The sequence below is a fragment of the Cheilinus undulatus genome, linkage group 1 (genome assembly GCF_018320785.1).
Source record: "Cheilinus undulatus linkage group 1, ASM1832078v1, whole genome shotgun sequence".
In the NCBI taxonomy this organism is placed as follows: Eukaryota; Metazoa; Chordata; class Actinopteri; order Labriformes; family Labridae; genus Cheilinus; species Cheilinus undulatus.
Window position 1 is genome coordinate 42697075 of NC_054865.1, and position 20746 is coordinate 42717820.

The 20746-nt window shown below is 38.8% G+C and overlaps 1 protein-coding gene across 4 annotated transcripts in view; it reads right to left on the reverse strand.

Annotated features, from left to right (window-relative positions):
• Positions 1-20746, reverse strand: part of LOC121507470 (protein diaphanous homolog 3-like) — a 275220-nt gene that overhangs the window by 100542 nt on the left and 153932 nt on the right. For all 4 annotated transcript variants that reach the window (XM_041784019.1, XM_041783949.1, XM_041784028.1 and 1 more), the window contains 2 exons: positions 14829-14993; positions 445-580 (listed from right to left, as the gene is read on the reverse strand). In XM_041784019.1, coding sequence (XP_041639953.1) covers positions 445-580; positions 14829-14993 — 301 coding nt within the window. The remainder of the gene's footprint in view (positions 1-444; positions 581-14828; positions 14994-20746) is intronic.

The following is a 20746-nucleotide window of genomic DNA, read 5'->3' on the forward strand; positions in this document are numbered from 1 at the left end:
TATTTCAGAGAAACATGAAGCATGTTGATGTCTTGTATGTTCTTGGATACTATATTTGATCAATTGTTCAGAAATAAAAAACCCTCTATAATTCAAATAGACTTAGATTTATCCTAGTCCTCTTCAGATATTACACAGTGGGAAATCTACATTTTAAATATCTCTGTGTTTCAATGATGTCCTTTTTGTAGTCATGTCTCCATCAATCAAAAATGCTTTCTGTGTGGATGTGTTTTTTCCTTGCAGACTGAAAGTGAACTGTGAGAAAATAGGTGTCTCCTCTAATCCATTTCACTGGAACTTGTGTTCACTTGATAAATGGGTGTCATTGTCTTTGAATGATCTCTTACACCATTTGATCCCAGATTGATTAAGCGCACAGCTGCCTGTAAAGGGCTTAACAATGCAAGCATTGACAGGCGCAGCAGATTGAACAACCCCTACCTGCATTGACTTCCAGCAGCCTCCTCTTCTTCTGCTGCCTCTCCTGCTTTTCTCGCTCTGCCTTCTCCTTCGCTGCCCGTGCCCTCTTCTGCTTCTCTTCCGACTCCCTCCGCCTCAGGTTCTCCTTCAGTGCTTGCTGTGGGGACAGAGAAAGTGAGACAAAGGCAGAAAGAAAAAGAATACAAGACATATTGCTAAGTGGGGTTAATTACAGAAGTGTAGAGGCTGTCATAGGCACAGGCAGCTGTCAAACCCCACAGATGTCTTTATCGAGCACCGTTTAAGTCAGATAAAGCTTCTGAGGTGCACTGCCGGCCCGGTTTTAACTTCAAAGAATGAAGAGAGAGATTCAGAAGAGCATGGAGGGAATGACCTTAAGACAAGGATAAGCTCTGTTTATTTATTTTATTTTATTTCGACTCTCAACTGCACATTGAAAAAAAAAAAAGAAAAATGGAAAATTCCCCCCTTTTTTAAGTAATAAAATGTGATATTTTACTAGTTCTTTATTCTTTATACTCAGAAGCTACAAAGATCCTAATCAAGATTTCATTTCTAAGGTAAAGAATGCATGAGCATTTTTTGGTGTAGAAAATAAATAAAGTGATACTTAGTCAGAGAAAAATGTATATTAAGCATAAATTATGTACAGTAATGTCAGTATACAGACATAGTGTGCCAGCATCTGTAGGTGTTAGGGTCAGCAGGACAACTTCAGCATCACCTGACGGCTAGTGGGAGCTTTCCCAGTCACTTCACAGCAGATGGACTCAATAACATTAACAGCGCTGCAGTTAAAATATAACAACTGAACTGTGCAATATAGTAGAAGCTGAGCTGAAAACTGCTTACAGATGCTGCGTTGTGGGTGGATGTTGACATCAAGTCCATATTTACACCACCTTCGACAAAAACTGACTACCCAACACTAAATCAGCTGCTAAATTTAGAAAATAAAAGATCTGCAAATAAAAAACACATTTTCCTTTGTATACTCCTTTCTAAAAAATTGGAATTTAATGAGGACATGGCAGAAACTTCAGCTCTACATCAAATCACAGAATTTTATTTCTCTTTTTAGGGCATAAGGTTGTTTGACTCACGCTAATGGCAAAGTAAAGGAACACCTGATGTTTCCACTCATTTTCATTCAAGTGTGTTTACACAACTGAAAGTTCTGTCATTCCCATAGGAAGCTGTGACATACAATGTGCCTGTGAAATTCCTCCCCTCTGAAAAACGTTGGTCTGTAACTTGTCTTAAATGCATGAGCAGAAGAAAAAAAACTTCTGGCTTGGATTTTGCAGTGACCATATGACAGTGTGCTGGCTTAGTTCACTGGCTTCTTAAAGGCTATTATGTTTGAGAACTTGTTTTTTGAGTTCAATATCAGTATCAATTATCAGTTATTTACATGTTATCATCTGTCTAAAAAAATGCATGTCTTTACACTGCAGTAGGAGGAATCATCATCATCATCATCTGTATACTGACAGATCTAAGGACACCAGCAATATAAGTAAGTGAAGACAAAGAGTTCCTTTGTACACATTTTGCAGGTCACCTTGACTTAAAGAAACAATTTCTCTTTTATCTCTGATGTCAACAAAAAGTTCTGAAAACTGCACAAATGTACTTTTGTGCAAAACAAGTTCACTGCAAAACATCTAACTTTGCTAGAATATGAGGGAAAAAGAGCTTTACTCCAGTGTCTTTTTGACCAGCCTCTGTGTTTCAACCATAGGCACTGAGTTCCAGTTGCCAGTTCATTTCCTTCCTAATTAACAATTCTCTGATGGTCCAATAAAGATTAAGCTGTAGTTTGAATCATTTCAGGCTATTAACTCATGGGATACAGCTCTTCAGACTGGAAGAGCTTGTGCAACATTAGCTTGTACTCCAAGCTCCACTGGTTTCCATCTGGTCTTACGACAGGATGTCTTTTGCAACCCCAAGATTAAAAAGTTGAGGCGCAATGTATCGTCAAAAGATTCAGAGAATCTAGACGAATCTCTGTGCACAAGGGACAGGGCTGAAAGTCAGTATTGGATGCTTGTAATCTTCGGGCCCTCAGGCAGCACTGCATCAAAAACAGGCATGATTCTGTTCTGGAAATCGCTGCCTGGGCTCAGGAACACTTCCAGAAATCCCTGTCTGTCGACAGTTTGCTTTGCCATGCACAAATGCAAGTTAAAGCTCTCCCATGCAAAGAAGAGGCTGTATTTGATCATAACCTAAAAACGCTGCCATTTTCTTTGGGCCGAAGCTCATTTAAAATGGACAGATGCAAAATGGAAAACTGTTCTGTGGTCAGATGAATCAAAATTGGAAATTCTTTTTGGAAACCATGGATGCCTTGTCCTGTGGACTTAAAGAGGAGAGGGACTGTCCAGCATGATATCAGCGCACAATTCAAAAGGCTGAATCTCTGATGGGATGGGGTTGCATTAGAGCCTATGACATGGGTAGCTTACACATATGAAAGTCTGTATCAATGCTTAAAGGAAAAACAGGTTTTAGAGTAACATATGCTCCCATCTGGACAACATCAATTTTATGTAAGGCCTTGCACAATTCAGCAAGACAAACAAAACCACATACCGCATCCATCACAACAGCATGGCTTCACATTAAAAGAGTCCTGCCTGCAGCCCAGACCTTTCACCTATAGAAAACCTCTGGCACATAATCAAAACAAAAAATATGACAAGGAAGACCCAGGACTGTTAAACAGCTCGAATACTACATCAGACAACAATGGGACAACATTTCTATACCAAAACTCCAGCAGGTGGTCTCCCAACTTCTCAGATGTCTACAGCCTGTTGTTAAAAGGATTAGGTGCTACACAATGGTAAACATGCCCTTGTCCCTACATTTTTGACCTTTATTGCTGCTATCAAATTCAAAATGAGCTAATGTTTTTCATGAAATGGTAAAATGTCTCAGTCTCAACATCTTTTTTTTGTGCTCTATTGTGAATAAACTATGAGATTTGAAAATCATTGTATTCTGTTTGTATGTACATTTTACACAGTGCCCCAACTTTATGGGAATCAGGGTTTTAGATTTTACTTAACACTCCAGAAATGTATTGGTACACATGGCCAATATTTATAGCCAATACAGGCTGATTTTTGCTGTCAATATATTGGTTGCCATTATTGGCAGAAATTATCCTAATTGTTGATAATCAACTATTTGAGCTAATATCTGCTGACACTGACAACATGCTGATAATATTGTACATCCTTAATTTTATTTAGATTTTTTGAGCAAATATCACCAACCTCTAAATGTCTCAAAAGCATCATCAGTTCTATTCTAGCTGTCCATTGGGGATCTATTAGGTAAATGTTGTGTAGTACATGTCAACTACTGTGTGTAAAGGCACTATAATGCCAGAGTCATAGGCTTGTTAAACTGGCACAATGGTGTCTATAGCTCAATAATGCCACAGCCAAGAGACGGACAGCATATGATTTAAATGAGTGCTAGCATGATTGCCATCCTGATCAATAGCCAGTCACTTAAAGCAAGCGAGTCTGGGCTTTTTATCAAACACCCAACTCCTCCTCGTCTCCCCTCCTCTAGCTTTATTCACACAGCGTGGTTTGACAGGCAGATCAGTAATAGAATACTAATGCCAAAGCCACAGGAATAGATACACTGAAAGGCACACTATGAGAGCTGTGAAGCGTATGGAAAATTACAATAGCATAATAAAGAGGAGTAGTCACTCACTGAGGCCCACTGACAGCCCCTTATTATGTCTGCATACAAGTGACCATTGCTGGTAATGATATGATAAACATGAATTCATAGAACATCATAGTTTAGGATCAACAGTCCCCTTGAAATGCAGAAAAACAGCAATGGAAATAACTATTAATAGCAGGGTACACAGAATGTAAACCAGCAGAAATGGCCCTACTATAAGTAGCCAATTTTAATGTCCTGTTTCTTCATGGCAGCAAACAGGTGGTAAATACATTTTTACTTTATACTGCTACTCAATGGATGCTCTCAATCTGCAAAGTCAGACCTTGATCTTTGGCTGCAGAAGATCTCATTTTCTCATTTATAAACAGACCACCAGAAAATGCAGTTCCCTAACTCACTTGAAATAAAAAAGCAACTAATTGTACCAATGTGTAGGACTCACAGAAAACCAGGGGAAGAAAAGAGTGCTGAAGGAAACGGGAAAGGAGAGATGAATACCAAATGTCTGAGAGAAACTAAAGCTTTTCTGAGGTCTACTTTTTAAATGAAACCAACTCCTCCACAAAATTAACTCGGATTTGATGGAATGAAAATGTCAGTTGCTCCTGGCAACCACTGATTCACAAATGACTATATTCTTAATGGGCGTCCAATCTGCTACATTACAGGCAGGCAGAATGAGGAAAAAGAAAAGGCACAAAAAGAGTACTGACACATAATACATTTTCAATAATTAAGTGATCCCAGGTTACAAACTAGACAGCTGTGATGGATGCCTAATGTGAACTTAGTCAAACTCTTGACACTTCTTTCCTTCTTCTCTCGACAAAGCAGCTCGCTCATTAATTTGTCAAATTTCATCACTAAAGTTAAATTCTAACAACACACAAACAAAAACACAACCTCAGCAGAAACAATTTTAAAACAGAAAGCAATCTAGTCTGAGTCACTTCAAAAAGCTCACAGTTTGTCACCTTAAATCTGTTTGAAGACTTAACGTTTTGTAAAATATATGACAGGTTTTGTATTTTGTAATCAAAAGCAAGGCCAAAATAAACAAACAGACAAATAAATAAAAAAGTGTCTGACAAAGCTGGCTTGCAGCTTTTGCTCACTTTCTGTTTTCTTTTTTGATTACTTTGGCTATCTTATACAACATAGATTTAGGGGGGTGTTTTTTCATAGCATTTTGAAATTTTAATATCAGAAACTGTAAGGGTTCAATAGTAAGTTCTGTAAACTTTCTGTATACACTCTGCACCCTCGTAACCAAAAATGCCCCAGTGAAACCCATTTAAACCGGTAATAGCAGTTAAAATACATGCATTTTATGATATTAGGCTTTCATGCCAGAGTCATTGCCTTAAATTTGTAGTTTTGCCTGTTTGTCACCAAATGCCAGCTAACGTGTTCCTCTATTTAGCATAAAGGGAATTTGCATGCTTTTTCCTGGTTTCCATTCACCCATAAATGAGAGATTGATTTACATGAATGTCTTAGTGGAAAGGTAGGTAACACTTTTTTTAGGGTATCTGAGGGTTAAAACATCGTTAAACTGATTTTTACGCCCTCTTTCTGGCTTACGTAGGCTATACTTCAACACAAAGAAACTTACAGGTGCTACCAGTCTGAAGTAGGTATTTCTTGAACAACCTCCCCAACTTCCAAAGTCAGCTGAGGATGAATTAAGTCTTAAAGGACACAGGAAGCTACCAGGTAACAGTCAGTAATGAAATAAGCATGGTGACATTTAGCTGGTAAAATGTTACAAAATATGTGAAATACAACAGGATCACAGCATCACAGCACCATGTGGAATAGCACAAAGCATTATTATTGTATTATTATGGGGAAGTCATTTAAAATGGAAAACAAAACAGTGAGCACACAAAATGTCCTTAAGCATCTTTCAATTTGGGCAGAGCAGCAATGTACAGACCAGCAACTGGCATGTTTTAGCAAGGAGTCTTCATCAGCACTGATGACAGTTAGCAGGAATGGCCCTATATAGAGGAGGAAAAATGTCTTTTAACAAAAACCCTTTCCACAAAAGATATTTGCCATGAAAAAGCATCTGGCATTATAGTAATTCGAGATAAAGAAAGATAGGAAATAATTTGAAAAGATAAAATCAAAAGCAATTTTCATTAATGATGATGTTCGATCAAAGATTAAGAGTTGAAGCTGTAAAATGCATCTTAACTAAAACAAAAGAGGTAACCCGATATGCCAGATAGACCGTTTCCATTGCATGCATATATTTCACATTGATCTGGGAAACCTCCCAAACAAAATATTTGGAAAGGGCAGGACTTTTCAAGTAATTCTCGGAAAGTGATTCTATTCATTATGGGCCAATCAGAGCAACACGACAAAATGAGATTGTAAGTATGTGCAGCTCCGGGAAGAAATGTGAGCTTTGCTGACAGGTGTTGTCATAGTTAAAAAGCTGCAGAGCTTGTCGGTGGATAAAACCCATGCAAAAGTCAATCAGGAGAAATGCAAAAACATCTCTGCAAAGAAAGACTTTCAGTGTGGTTCTTTGCTCCTCTTTCAATAAAAAATTGTTGTCAAGAACTGATAAACATTCCTGCTAAATCTACATCTGAGCTAATCGCCCCACTAGCAGCCACGGCATATACTGACCTACAACACAACTAAACCCTTTCTGCAGTGGTGTAGCAGTACATACAGAAGTAGGTATACTCTGAATTCATATACTCTTTATGGAGGCTAAAAATAAGTGGGTATACTGTATATACCCTGCAATACACAACTGCCTGCCCATAATCCTCACAAACTCATGGCAAAGCAGGTCAGGAGAAGAGTGAGAACACCATTTCTGTCATAAAAAGCTTTCAGTGTGGTACTTTGTTGCTTTTAATAAAGAAATGTGGTTCATTTCTGACAAAACTGCTGCTATACTATGGCTACATATGAGCTAATTGCTACACTGGTGGCAGCCATTGCTACCAGCCTTCAGTACAACTAAACCATGCCCTCATTCTCCTCAAATGATATCAATTGGTCTGGTCTGTTCTCAGACCTGGTACAAGTGTTTCAGAATGGAGTTTTGCGAGATGGATCTGCCTGATGATGACAGACATGAAATTTGGCCAATCCATTGGCTTTGCAAGGTTACAAAACAGGTGGTGCCAAATTCAAAGGCTAAAGAGGCAACAGTCCTATGGTATTAAAATAACCCACTTGATCTTGTGCTAGGATAGAAAAGGGAAAGACCTAGCAGGTTTGGAAGGGGAAAGGCTTTTTTTATGTTTTTAGACCTTTAACTGGACAGTGATCTGTTTACTTTTGAAAATTCATGCAAGAGTTGATGAAAAAATAGAAACAAAACAAAAAAATATATATAGCTTCAGTCTTCTATGTTTAAATCACAATTGTAAGAGCTAGAGGAGACCCCAGAGGCAAGTATATTGTATTTATTGAAACTATTTTATTGTTGTAATTTTCAGGCAGCATGGCTAGGCTAGTCCGCCAACTGGGTGCAGCTCTTTTTGTCACACGGCATTCCTCCCTCTCCCTCTCTGGTATCCAATCATTTACACTTAGCTGTCAAATACAAGCATAAATGGCTCAAATATAAACATTTTAAAATAAATCACTTTTTTTATGTTACCTGAAGAGTTTTAGTTTGTAGCAATAACACAAATAAATAATGCCAACCCACCTACCTACTGTATGCCTCAAATAAAGATCTATTATGTCCCAATTAAAAAAAAATGCTTCTATAAAAGTTTGTGCCAATCAGTAAGCACTCGAAGTATGGCAGGAAACTGAAAATGGGAAGCTTTCTTCTAACAACCCTGAAAATGTATTTAAAAATGTAATACTAGTCTTATCTACACTGAAGAACAAATATGAATTCTATGGAGGGGAATGAGAAAAAAATCAGGACACCAGAGGCGGTAGGATTTAGTCTCTGTGGACCATAATTGTCATTAAGTGAAAAGCAGGTGGTTTAAATAATATGGCTGTTCAGACCTAAAGAGGAAGTTTGAAAAGAGAAAATTACATCTTATCTTGAACCAGACCCCTTACTGCTGCCAGCAGCAGCGGGAAAACATTGATTAGTCAATAACGGGTCAATACAACAAGTGGGCTTGTTTAAGAGAGGATCAGTCTTAAACTTCACAAAAAGATAGGACAAGAAAGGGAGTGGCTATAAGAGCATAACATCCAAACATCTTTGTTAAATCGAAAATGATATGATCACAGAGTGTGCTAAAGGCCACACTGTCTTCTGATATTGCAGAACCAATTAGCAAAATCATAATAGAAAAAGAAGAAAGCAGTGTGGGCTTTAACTGAGTGTAGTGATTTAATAAAGGCCATTTTAAGTAAAGCGCAGAGAACTTTGTTTTGTTTTGTTTTTTTTAACTTAAATTCAACTTGAAAGAAGCTATTATCCTAATTATAGAAAGATGATAAAAACTAAAGGAAAATTGATTTTGACAGATATGGACGAAAGGACTGAAACTCCGAAAAGATGAGGAGTCATGCCATTTTTGCTTTCTGAGAAAGCATTCATTTTCACTGTAATGCCAAGCTGAAGGAGAGAAAGATCTAGAGAGGGAGAGTGAGAGTGAGAGCGAACCAGCTCTCAGAGGAAATTGCCCTCCGCTCTCCTTCATCACTGCAGGTCTGCTTCCCCCTCCTCCTCCTCTCCTGGATGTCCGCCATTAGACACGCTCAATTGGATTCCTGTCAGATGTGCGGCCTCGCCCTGGGTCTCCTTCCTACGGGTGACTGAGCATGCTGTATGTGTGTGTACGAGCGTGTGTCTACGAGCGTGTGTCTACCTCCTTTTTTGTGTGAAAAAGCTAAGCAGCTTCCCCTACAAAAAAAATTGCCAATACAAAATGACATACGCACACAAACAAACATGTGCGCACATTCATCGCACAACATACCCACAATTCAAGGCTTGGTTGGCTTCAGGCAGAGGTCTGGAGACAGCACGCTCCTATTAGCATGGGCCTTGGCACAGCAGGGTAAATGCTGACACAGATTTGACCGAGAGGTTACACTGCTGAGATTTACTGTATGCCTACGTTCATTGACCTAGCCTTGGCTTCTCCCTAGATATGTCTGCGTGACGTGACCATTTGAACGAATTGCTGAGGATGTAAGCTGCTTATACCTTGACCCATCACAGGGGAATAAATAGCTACCTTGGGAGTTCTGACCATATAATGCTGGTCTTTATAACACTTGGCTTGTTCACCTTTCACTGGCTGAGTCATTAACTGTTATGTTTGGTCGGAACATAAAAGGCTGCTACAAAACTCCAGCTGACCCACGAAGCTAAAATTAAATGGATTACAGCCACAATATCTCACACTACATGCCCTTATCATGCAGTATATTTTTCTCATATTCATTAACTGACATTAAATTAATGGGTGAAACATATTGAGGTATTTTATCACTTGCTCTGGGTTTGATCCATGTCTGAAAACAGCCAGTAGAAAATGGGGTTTTGGCCATTAGAGTGAGCAAAAGAATCACAGCCCAAGATATGTCATGGGATCAATAGCATGGGTTAAGGAAAAAGGAATAGCCTGGCTAAAAGGAAAGCACCTGGGAGCATGTCTTCTGTCATTGCCTGTGTGTTTCACTGACCCTGTGAAGAAAGTGTAGGTGTTGCCATTCCTTAAGTCACAGGTTGGAGGCCATAAACGGCAGTCAGTTTATCAGGCTACTTGACTACTACTCCTATATCAGGTGAATATTACGCACGATAATTACCTTTTTTTAAATCTAAATGTGGCTTCTGTTCTATATACCAGTGCAACCAATATCAGTCTGACGTGTCATCATGACTTCATATGCAACTGCCAGCATCACCCATTGCATGCAACATTCTATAGAATTTGCCCCCATGCATTGTGTCTTGCAAGTGAGTGGTTAAAACAGAACAGTAGGGATGCACAGTGTTATCAGCATGATATTGGTATTGGCAGATATTAGCAAAAAAAAAAAAAAAAGCTCAATCAGTATCAACAGATATGAACATTTCTGCAAATATGTACAGCTGATGTGTCAGGGGGTATAAAGCATAAATTGGCTTTAATATTTGGGACTTGCTTGGATCAAGCCAAATGAGGGACTCATGAGGAGGTCAGCAAAATCATGACCCATTGTAAATTAATCTGTTATAACCATACTTTGTGTTCAACTCAAATAGTAAACCTTTTCAAAGCACCCCAAAATTAATTCTGTTTATTCATGCAGAGGTTTATTATAGCCTTTAATGAAATCTAAACCCCTTTTCTTAAATCAGATTTACCTTTTTAATTACAGTATGATTGGTAAACTGACTAAACCACCAAGAAAGTAATGTCAGACTTCAAAGCTAAGCCATGATGTCAAAAAATGTAAAGATACCAAAAATAGAAGGAACTGAGACAACTTTAAGGTAGACATAATTAATCAATTCAAAACATTTGTTAAATGCAGCCTGTGTGACTTAGATGTGGCATAAATATGCAGGTGTAGTGATGAAAAAGGTTTACAGGGTGGCTAAAAATGGGTTGACAAAAGCAAAAAGTATCAAAAATGGTTTTAAAGTGGCAAAGATGTTGCAAAATGGCCAGATAAAGTAGTGAAAACAAGTTTAAAACTGTGAAAAATGGATTAGAAGAGGCACAAATGAGGTGAAAGTAGCAAAATGGGTTACTACAATGCACTACAAAGGGGCAAAGTGGGTGGAAAAAACTGCGAAAGGGGTTAAAAAGACCAGAAGTAGCAAAAATGTGTAATGTGAGACACTTTGTGTTTTTAATTATTAAAAAAAGGTGTGTATTAATGGGTATAGGTTAAAATGTGTTTGGCAATATCAGCATGTGGGCAAAAATTTACAATTGTGCATCCCTACAAAACACCTTCAAGCATCATGGGATATACAGAGATTCACCTGGTAGTTGATGCAAGCTTGTCTCCCTCTTTAGGCCATATTCCTGCATCTAAAGAAAACCCTGGTTTTAATGTGACGTGGATAAATCTTGTAAAGTGCCGGTTTGAATAAAAAAGACTCCTAAATTAGAGATTAACCATCAGCAGAGCTGGGAAATGTTACAACCAGACTCTGGGTGCTGATTTCACCCCTATAGATGTAACCAAAGGCTGAGAGCTCATCTACCGTACTCCACAAACATACTACAAACCGCTCCATATCTGCACAGACACTTTGTGTTGTAGACTTTGCCTGGCCTTACACTCTGGAGATGTTTTTGTTTACTATGTAAACAGATTGCTACCATGCATGTATCTGAGATATGCAAAAAATATATATCAGTTACACAGGAGAAGGACTGAAGGTCACTAGTTAGGCCAGATAGGGCTTTAAATGGGTAATTTCTTTTTTACCCTCTACTAACATTCCTAATTTTACAGAAAGTTTAAGGATGTGAATATCATTATACCAAAAAGGACAGATAAAACTTTTGTTCTATCTTAACACACTGTACACACATAGGTACAAGTGGAAATGTGAAGGCTGGACACCTTTGAATGAGTTCAGACCTTGTTACCAGCTGACATTACTTGGGTTTCTAGTCAAAGGCAGACATTTCCATCCCAAATTTTAAATTTTATCATTCATTGTCTCAGACGAGTCCAATAACAAATGTTTGGATGGCTTAGAAAGAAAGCCAAAGAAACAAACAAGAGAACAGCAAAGACAGTAAAATTGCAGACATGCTTTGCTAAGTTGAAAACCAACAACAACAAATGCACCAGAAAGCATTGCATATTCAGTCAAGCCTACAGAAGTTATTCAGGCCCCAAGGGTGAGCGCAAGTGGAACAGCTTGATTTTTGACCCAAGAGAGGAGACCAGATGAGAGAGTGGGATTTTTTTGAAGTAGGGAGAAAGTAAAAAAGAATACTTACCTTTTTATGTTGCCTCATTACGCTGCATTTCTTCCTGCTTTAAAACTAAAACACCCTGTCTTCTGTTCTGTCTCTCAGGTCTAAAAGGGCTGCTTGCTTCCCTGTCGCTCCCTCTAGAATGAGAGAGAACTTCTCTTATGCTGACTTGATATGCAGCATTTTCCTGTCGCATTTGATTTGAAGGATTTTGTTCTTTGCAATGTTTGCTGTTCATATACTTGCTTTTGGATTCTGCTGCATATTTATTAAATTTGCATCATCTTTCTATTGCTTTAATTTGTATTCTTGTTGTTTTAAATTTGAAAAAGTTCTCATGATTAAGGTGGTTGACCTTACTGGCCACCTTGAACACAAACTATTTTACTGTTTTGAACTGAATGTATTGAATGTTTTTCACAATTCAATTGAGACATAACAGTCAAGTAAAATGAAATCCTCTGAAAGCCTGTTTAATGGTCACATTTTTGTATACCTGGTGTATATTCTATGTAATTTGGGGAGTAGACAGTAGATGTCTGCCAGGGGCACAAGCGAGTATCATTGAGAAAACAAGGAAAAACAAGGGAAAATGAGCCTGCAGATAGGAGCAAAATGACTGGCACACCTTTGTTTTTGTGAAAACACCTTCGTATGGTATGCTAGGTCTTGAAAAACTTGCAATAACATGTCATGCATGTAAAAGAACAGGATAAAGACAATCACTGTCCATACTCTGAGAAATCACAGCGATGTAGTGACAAAGCCTCGGAGTAGAAGAAAATCTAAAGCCTAACTAATGACTGTGCAGAAAAAAAGGCAAAGAGGCATGAAATCCATTTGTGTGTGTGAGGTAGATGTTAAGATGGGGGCAGGGCTGGAACTTTAGTAGGCTAATTAGCTACTATTATCTGTCGCGCCCAGTGGCCTGTGCCACTAATCCCGCTGATTAAACACAGTGGGTCTCCACAGCTCCACAGCTAACAGCAGCACCGGACTGATAAGGCCACAGAGCTCAGCCATGACATAAATGTCTTGGTGGGACTGGACTACACAGGACTGGCACTGTTCTGATTTGCATTATACCACAGGACACTGTGGTGAGAATTTAAGCTTCCGTCTTGATATGGCTAATGCATACCAATAGTAAAAGTTTAAAGGAGTTTCCAAACACCTACTCAAGATTTACTGCGGTCCTTTTCAAAGCCTGGCACGACACTGCAGCTAAAATGCCATTTGTCTTGTTCTTTTTTATATTCAGGGCTGTATGCAACAAAAAGCAGACATGCCCACCAAAACAAAAACCCTGAATTCCTGAGTAAAATCAGAAAACATAAAAAATGACAAAATCCATTAAATGCAACAATTCCAAATAACAGCAAAATCAAGCATATCAATGTTTACAAGGCTTTCTCATACAATTAAAATTAGTAAAGCTGTAGCATAGTAATATTGTAACTGATTTTGAATACTTCCACCTCCTAAGACCCGGCATATTCATAAAATGACAATATATTTTGGCTTTTCCACAACATAGTAACAACTGATACGATCCAATGTTTTTGTCGTGAATGTTCTTTAAAGTTTATGTAATTTGCTAGAAATGCTGGGAAAAAATTGCTATTAAATTTTCACAAAATATTAGGGATTTTTAAAAATATATTTTGGGAAATGAGCTTTGAAATTTCCAAGTATTTCCATGGAAATTTTAGGGATAAGACTGAGAGTGTTATTGGAATTTTGTTTTTGTTTCACATTTTCAAGGGAATTTGGGAGGTTTGTTAGGATATTTGGGACAACTTATGTGTTGGGACATTTTCAGAAGTTCTTATGGAAATTTGGGAAACGTTTTTGCAAATTTTGAGAACTTAATTTTGGGGACATTTGCTTTGGAAGTTTTAGGAATTTAAATTCAGAAATTTATTATATTTTCTGTGAATTGGATTGGTATTTTGGGAGATTGTGTAAATTCTTAAGGACTTCATATTTGCGGAATTTTTGGGGATATTTGGGGGAACATTACACCATTTTCATGGAATATTGGAGAATTTGTTCGTTAATTTTGGGGAATTTGGTGAGAAAATTGAAGGGAAATTTGCTAGAGAAATTTCAGGAATTATGTGGGCTTTATGAAAAATTTTTTGGCATATTTATGCTTTCTAATAGTTATGACATTAATACATTTTTGGGTACTTTATATACAACACTTGAAAATATGTTTAAGATTGCAGAAAATGTAGATATTTCTTTAAAAAATTATGGAACTTAAGTGGATTTTGGAAAGGAAATATTCAAAGACATTCAGAATGTTTAGTGTAATTTTGTTGATCCTTGGCCTTAAAATGTCCCTGTGGTCCATGAGCAAAATAATAAAAATGATTTCCCCATCTCTCATTCAATGAATGACCCTATTACTGACTGGCAGAAGACCCCCAACAACTGACCAACTGGCCAACATCTCAGCCAAAACATCTGCTGAAAACCAATCCAGTGGTGGATTTTCTGCAGGAACCGGACCTTCAGGAGATTCGCAGACATCATTTTTGGTCTAAACTAATTCCTGTTCAAAAAGAAGGCTAAGATTTTAAACTCATCAGGTCCAACTGAAACCAAAGAAGTGGGAGAAACTAAAACTGCATTTCAAATAAAGCTCGGGTCTCAGGAGCATATAGCAAAAAACAGATTTAAAATACACCCAGAATGCAAAATAACAGCCTGTGCTCAGACGTGTAGAAAACAAAGATTTCATACTTCAGGTATGAGTACACTCACAATGAACATGGAGCGGAAGTTGCTGAGATCAGTGAACAGCTCCTCCACAGATGTCTTCTTGGGATCAATGGCAAAATACTCCAGTATGTTCTGGTACAGCGTCTCCATATTGCTGTGCATGATCACCAGCTTGCCGTACTGCTCTCGTGCAACCTTGCTGAAGCTGTGAGGGCTGTGGTCAAGGTTAACAGACTCAGGGATTAAGGGTTAATTAAATGTTTCTACCAGCAGTCTGCTCACTTATGAGAGAAATAAAAGGATCGGTAAAGCTATAAAATATCTTTACACTTGTTGCCATAAGAACCTGAAGCTGGAAAACACACTGTTGGTGGTGACTGTGATGTTGGCATTTAGAGCTCTGTTACTGTCAGTCGTGTTACTGCTACAGTGTATTCGCTTCTATGAACCCCTGCAGCCTGCAGCATCTGTGACTCATGTCTTGCTGATGGCAAAGTGTGCTGGTGTAGTTGATATACACAATATTACTGCTAATACAAACAGAAACCAAGAAAAAAATACACTTTCAAAATAATAAGGCTAAAATTCGGGGCATTTCTCATCTTGCTGTTAGCTTTTTAAATCACTACCAATCAGTTTATATAAGATTGCATATTTCATTACTAGTGCTGATAGTACAGTTGATATAAACACAAAAGTTGACGGTAAATTGATGTTTACCTCTTCACTACACAAAGGTTCTATGTAATATATAACCACTATGAACATCACAGAGGCATAATGGGGGAGGAGTGTGCTATCCCTTCAGTGCCGTTCTCTGAGGTAGTAACAGAGGCTTTCCAGAGGCAAAAACGGGATCACTGGAGCCAGCAGGACGGCGCAGTGCTGTATGCATGTCTGACCATGTGTGTATGTGGATCTCTCACTGTGCCATGCATTCTCATGCTCCTGCAATGCCTAAACTCAACGTGACTGACCCTTTGTACCTACATGCATGTCGGGGTTTGATGCATGTTGAGGTTGTGGCACAGCTTCCACATGGGCTAATTTTTGCATATGAGCTACATAACTGTTATTCTATGAAGTATTTTCTGGCTCTGCACAAAACTTTTCCATGATTTGGATTCAATTTAAATGAGTAGTTACTCCCAGAATGAGGCCAGTAAATGTCCAATTTGAACAAATATCATTTATCAACAATGAAAAAGGGGTGCACTATCTGTTGATTTTGAACTATGGGTCTCGGAGGCTTTTTGGTAGGTCCTCCATATGCCTGCTAACTATTAAATGTCTCTCAAAATTCCAAAGTAAAAAGAAAATAGAAATCACACTTGTTTGTAGCTCACCTGCATCGGCCTCCTGTAAATTTAAGAATTGATTTAAGATATGACTGACAGCTTTTAAGGCACAGAGGGGTCTGTCCTCTGGCTGTATCACTGACCTTTAAACTTCTTACTTTGAGCTTAAGCTCCTCTGGCATGGACTTTTCAGTTGTCCTGCAGTCAAGGCTCAGAACAAAAGGTGACTGTGCTTTCTCTGTTTGAAAGCCATGTCTGTTATTGCGGAATAGTCTGTCAGAGGAAGGTAAGCTAGAAAAATCATTTTCATTTTCAAACCTCTGCTCAAAATCCACTTTTAAAAATACAATGTAAGAGGATAATTATTTCTTCTTATTTTCTTATCTCTGATTGTTGATGTGTGGTTAATAAATTATGATCTTTGTTACTTATTTTTGTGTTCTTGGGCCATTGTTGTATTGTTGTTTTATATTTTAAGGGAAGAACTTTGCAAATATGGTTTTGAAAAGAGTAGGCCACACAAAGAGTTATTTATTAGTATTATTATTTTATCCCTTTGAGGTTACTTTAGAGTATGTCCTCAAAGAAATTTCCCCCAACACAAAAAGATTGGGTTAATATTATGAATTGTATTATCCCCAGCACAGTGGTCTGTGCCCAAACTGACTTACAAGGAAGATTGAAGAGCATTAAGCAGGTCCTGCTGGTTAAACCCAGCAAAGCAAATGACAGCTCTGCTCTGCTGGATCATTTGTGTGTGTCTTTGTGTGAGTGTGTGTGTGTGGATGAGGACAAATGGATAATGGCTGTGTCAACATAAGCTGTAGAGGTGTCAGTGTTAAAGCAAAGTGGGAGGAGAAGCGAGAGCATTAATACAGCTCCTGCCTACTACCAGAGCATACTGTTAAGCGAGTCTGACGCAAGTCAGTCACCACACATACAAACACAAAACTCTATACAGAAGCCTTAAAAGGATGAGTTAAGAAACAATTACATGTTTTCACTATCTTATGGACTCTCTTTCCAGAAGAACAGCTTTTGGTGCATACATACAGTGCTTAACAAATTTGTTAGACTACCACCCAAAGTAAGATTTATGCCACAGCTGCCCTAAATTAACAGCATTGGTAAATACCAAAATCATTTTTTTTGTTTCTGCAATGGTTAATACACCAATATGTAGAAGCTCTTTAACCCAAATGATATTTTTAATGCTAAAATATAATTATTACTGTTATCCATGAATTTTCAAATTTACTGATTTACAAAAGAACTGAAAAAATAGTACAGCACATTATTATGTCTTGATTCATATGTCAAATTATAGTTATTTACTTGCATTCCTGAACAGAAAAATGAGTTTTAGTGGTTGAATGTTATGCTTGATTAATTTCTGACGTCTCAGAGAAGCCCAGTGAGCTGGCTCAAATTGGGGTATAAAAAGGTGAATTCAGTTTGAAATTCCTCATTCCTGTTCAAAATGGTAAAACATGGAGAGCTCACTGAAAATGAAAGAGTCTACATTAAAGCACTTCATGATGCTGGATGGTCTTTGAGACAAATATGACAGGTGGTCTGATAAATTTGTTAAGCACTGTATATAATCTAAACAGAAAAATGCTTTTGTGTTTTTTTGTGCAAACCAGTTAAGAAAGAGAAAAAACTTGAACAAGCAGTCTGTCTTACAACCCCAAAATCACTGTCTCATGACAGATGAGAAGCTGTAGAGTCTGTGTGTGTGCGTGTGTGTTATCACTTATGTGTGGTGGCTCTCTGGCTCCTATTGTGCCCTTTCATTACGGCTCAACTGATGGACCTATTTGATGCCTGGCGTCAGTAGAATCTGGCTGGCGATGGGACTACCTATTCACAGCTGGGTAAATGCTGTTCAATAGGCCCTGCTCTCAGATTGACTTGTCAGTAATATCTTTCCAAGCCAGGAGCTGGGGGGAAAGAGGCATGAGGAAAGTTAGAGCTGGTGATGGAAAGCAAGAGAAGTAGAAAAGAGGAGAAATAGCTGAGAGCCATGGTTGATAAGTATCATGGGGTGCAAAATATTGCTCCTGACTTCTACCCTATTCCAGAGAAAGCAGTGGTTCACTGCCACTGAATTCCTGTTCACTCTTGCTTTCTTACTGATCTTTTACCCCCCTTGTGACGCCATCATTTTTCCACCTACAATTCTTTATTTGTTCATTCTCCCTCTGTTTTGCTGTTTTCTCCTACTCTAATCCACATCCTTTTCAAGCATGTCACACGTTCAGACAAGTACGAGATCAGCAGCTGAGAAACTTTATGATATCAAGCTGGTTAATGTCAATTTCACTGCTGGAAATACAGGTGAAGCTCATGTGTACACATTCTAACATGACTGAATAGGTTTTCAAGTGGATACTTAAGATTGAGCAGGGAAACTTGTTAAAGAAGAAAAGAGCAGTTCTTCTTGTCTTTGAGATTGCTCTTCATAGACATCTTATAGCCTTGCTGACAGTGAGTCACTGTCAAGATAAGAAAGTAATCTTCTGTAATGGTCAGTAAGCTCTGATGTGAGAAAAAGATAAAATGTCAAAATCATTTCAAGAGCTCCACTTTATAAACCTGAAGTTGAGAAAAAAAGTCTAAGAAGTTGTGTTCTGAATCAGAGAAGGAAGCATGAGTGTGGATATTTGTTCATTTTTTCTATAAAACACAGTGATATTTATTTTAATGTAAAGTCTGGAATATAAGTCGCCCTGGTATAAAACCTGCTGTCTTTTTTGGAAAGTAGAAAGTGGTTTAAACTGTTTTCCAGCATGGTAATGTAAAATTTGTTCTGCAAAGTCATGATAAAACATGAAGTTTTGCTGCAGCTGTGCCTCTCTTTCTGAACCATATTTTTTGCCATTTGGATTTGGACAGGCTCACAGTTCAGGAGTTACGCAGCACACCTCTGCTTGTCACTTGATGCCTTGAACTTGGAGTCTATTCAATCAAACCAGTTCTCCACAAGGTTTTTTAACTTTATAACTTTATTTAGTTTGTTTAATTTACCTGGTTCCACCCCGAGGTCTTCTCCGATTGGATACACCTGGAAGACCTCCACAGGAAGGCAACAAGAAGACATCCTTATCTGGTGTCTGAACCACCTCAAGTGTCTCATCTTATAGATGAAGGAGCAGCAGCCCCACTTTGAGCTTCCTCCAGATGTCCAAGCTCCTCACCCGATCTCTAAGGCTGAGCCCAGCTAACCTCCTGAGGAGTCTCACTTAGCCAGTTTGAACCCACAATCTCATTCTTTCTGCCATTACCCAAAGTTCATGACCATAGGTGAGGGTTAGAACAAAGATCAACGAGTAAACGAAGAGCTTTGTTTACTGGCTCAGCTTCCTCTTCCGCACAACGATCCAGTACAACGACTCCCACGATGCTGCACCAATCTGCCTGTCAATCTCACAGTCCATTCTACCCTTACTCATGAACAAGACCCTGAAATACTTGAATTCCTTCTTTTGGGGCAAAGACTCATTCTCCACCTGCAAGGAGCAATCCACCATGGCTTCAGACCTGGATGTGCTGACCCTCATTCTGACCTGCTTCACTCTATAAAATTCTCCAATGGCTTCTGGAGGTTCCAGGCTCAAGAAGCCAAACAACCATATCATCTGCAAAGCAAAGATGAAAGTAACAGGTCACCAAACTGAAAACCCTCCTCCTCCTGGCTGCACCTCGAGATCTGGTTCATGAAAATCAGGGACAGGGACCTGATGGCTCACCGCAGCGGCCCCAGTACCCCATATTCCTGCAGTACCCCCAACATGGAGGGTGGGGGAGGATTTTTACCACTCAATGGAGGGATTATATATCTCATGTGGCCTGGGAAAGCCTCAGAATCCACCAGGAAGAGCTGGAAATGTCACTGGGGAGAAGGATGTCTGGGCTGACTTGCTTAGCCTGCTGCCACCACAAACTGACCCCGGATAAGAAGACCAAAACTGATGGATAACTTCAATGTGCAAAAATGCCATACACCACGGTTTTTTCAGTGAGCTTCATAATATTCATGTTTGTAAATGCCATTACTCATGATGCTCAAAGGGTGCAGAAATCACTTCCAGGTTGTGGATACTGGTTGTGCACATTAATAAGGCAGCAAAGTAGCCAGCAATCAACTGAAGTCTATCAGCAAGGTGTTTAGTATGGAGTTCACAGACCCACAGTTGTCGGCAAACATGACACAACATTTTGATCAAATGTTTGTCAGTGAAACTGTTGTTTTCCACAGCCTAATCTTAACACTCATGGTTTCATACTGTACTGTATGTTTGATTTCTGAAGGCCTACAATGAGGCCTTTTTCTGAGTTAAAAAATTAGTCTTGCAAAGTTTTATGACAATTTTATGACAAGCCACCTTAATTGGAAAGCAAAGCAGTGAAAGACAGAGCTGTCAAATCCATTCCCAGTGAACCTTTCTGGGTTGCACTCAAGTTCTCAGCCAACTGGTACAGCACAGGCCATGAGTGCCCAAGCCCCCAGGCTATTGATCAAAACTACATGAAGGAGGCAAGGTACAGGGTGTATTATTGAACACGCACTTACACACCTGGTCTGAGACAAGCCTGTCAACCTGATCTACTGAAACTACCTCAGAGGACTGTGAATAATTAACAATGCTGCCAAGCAGA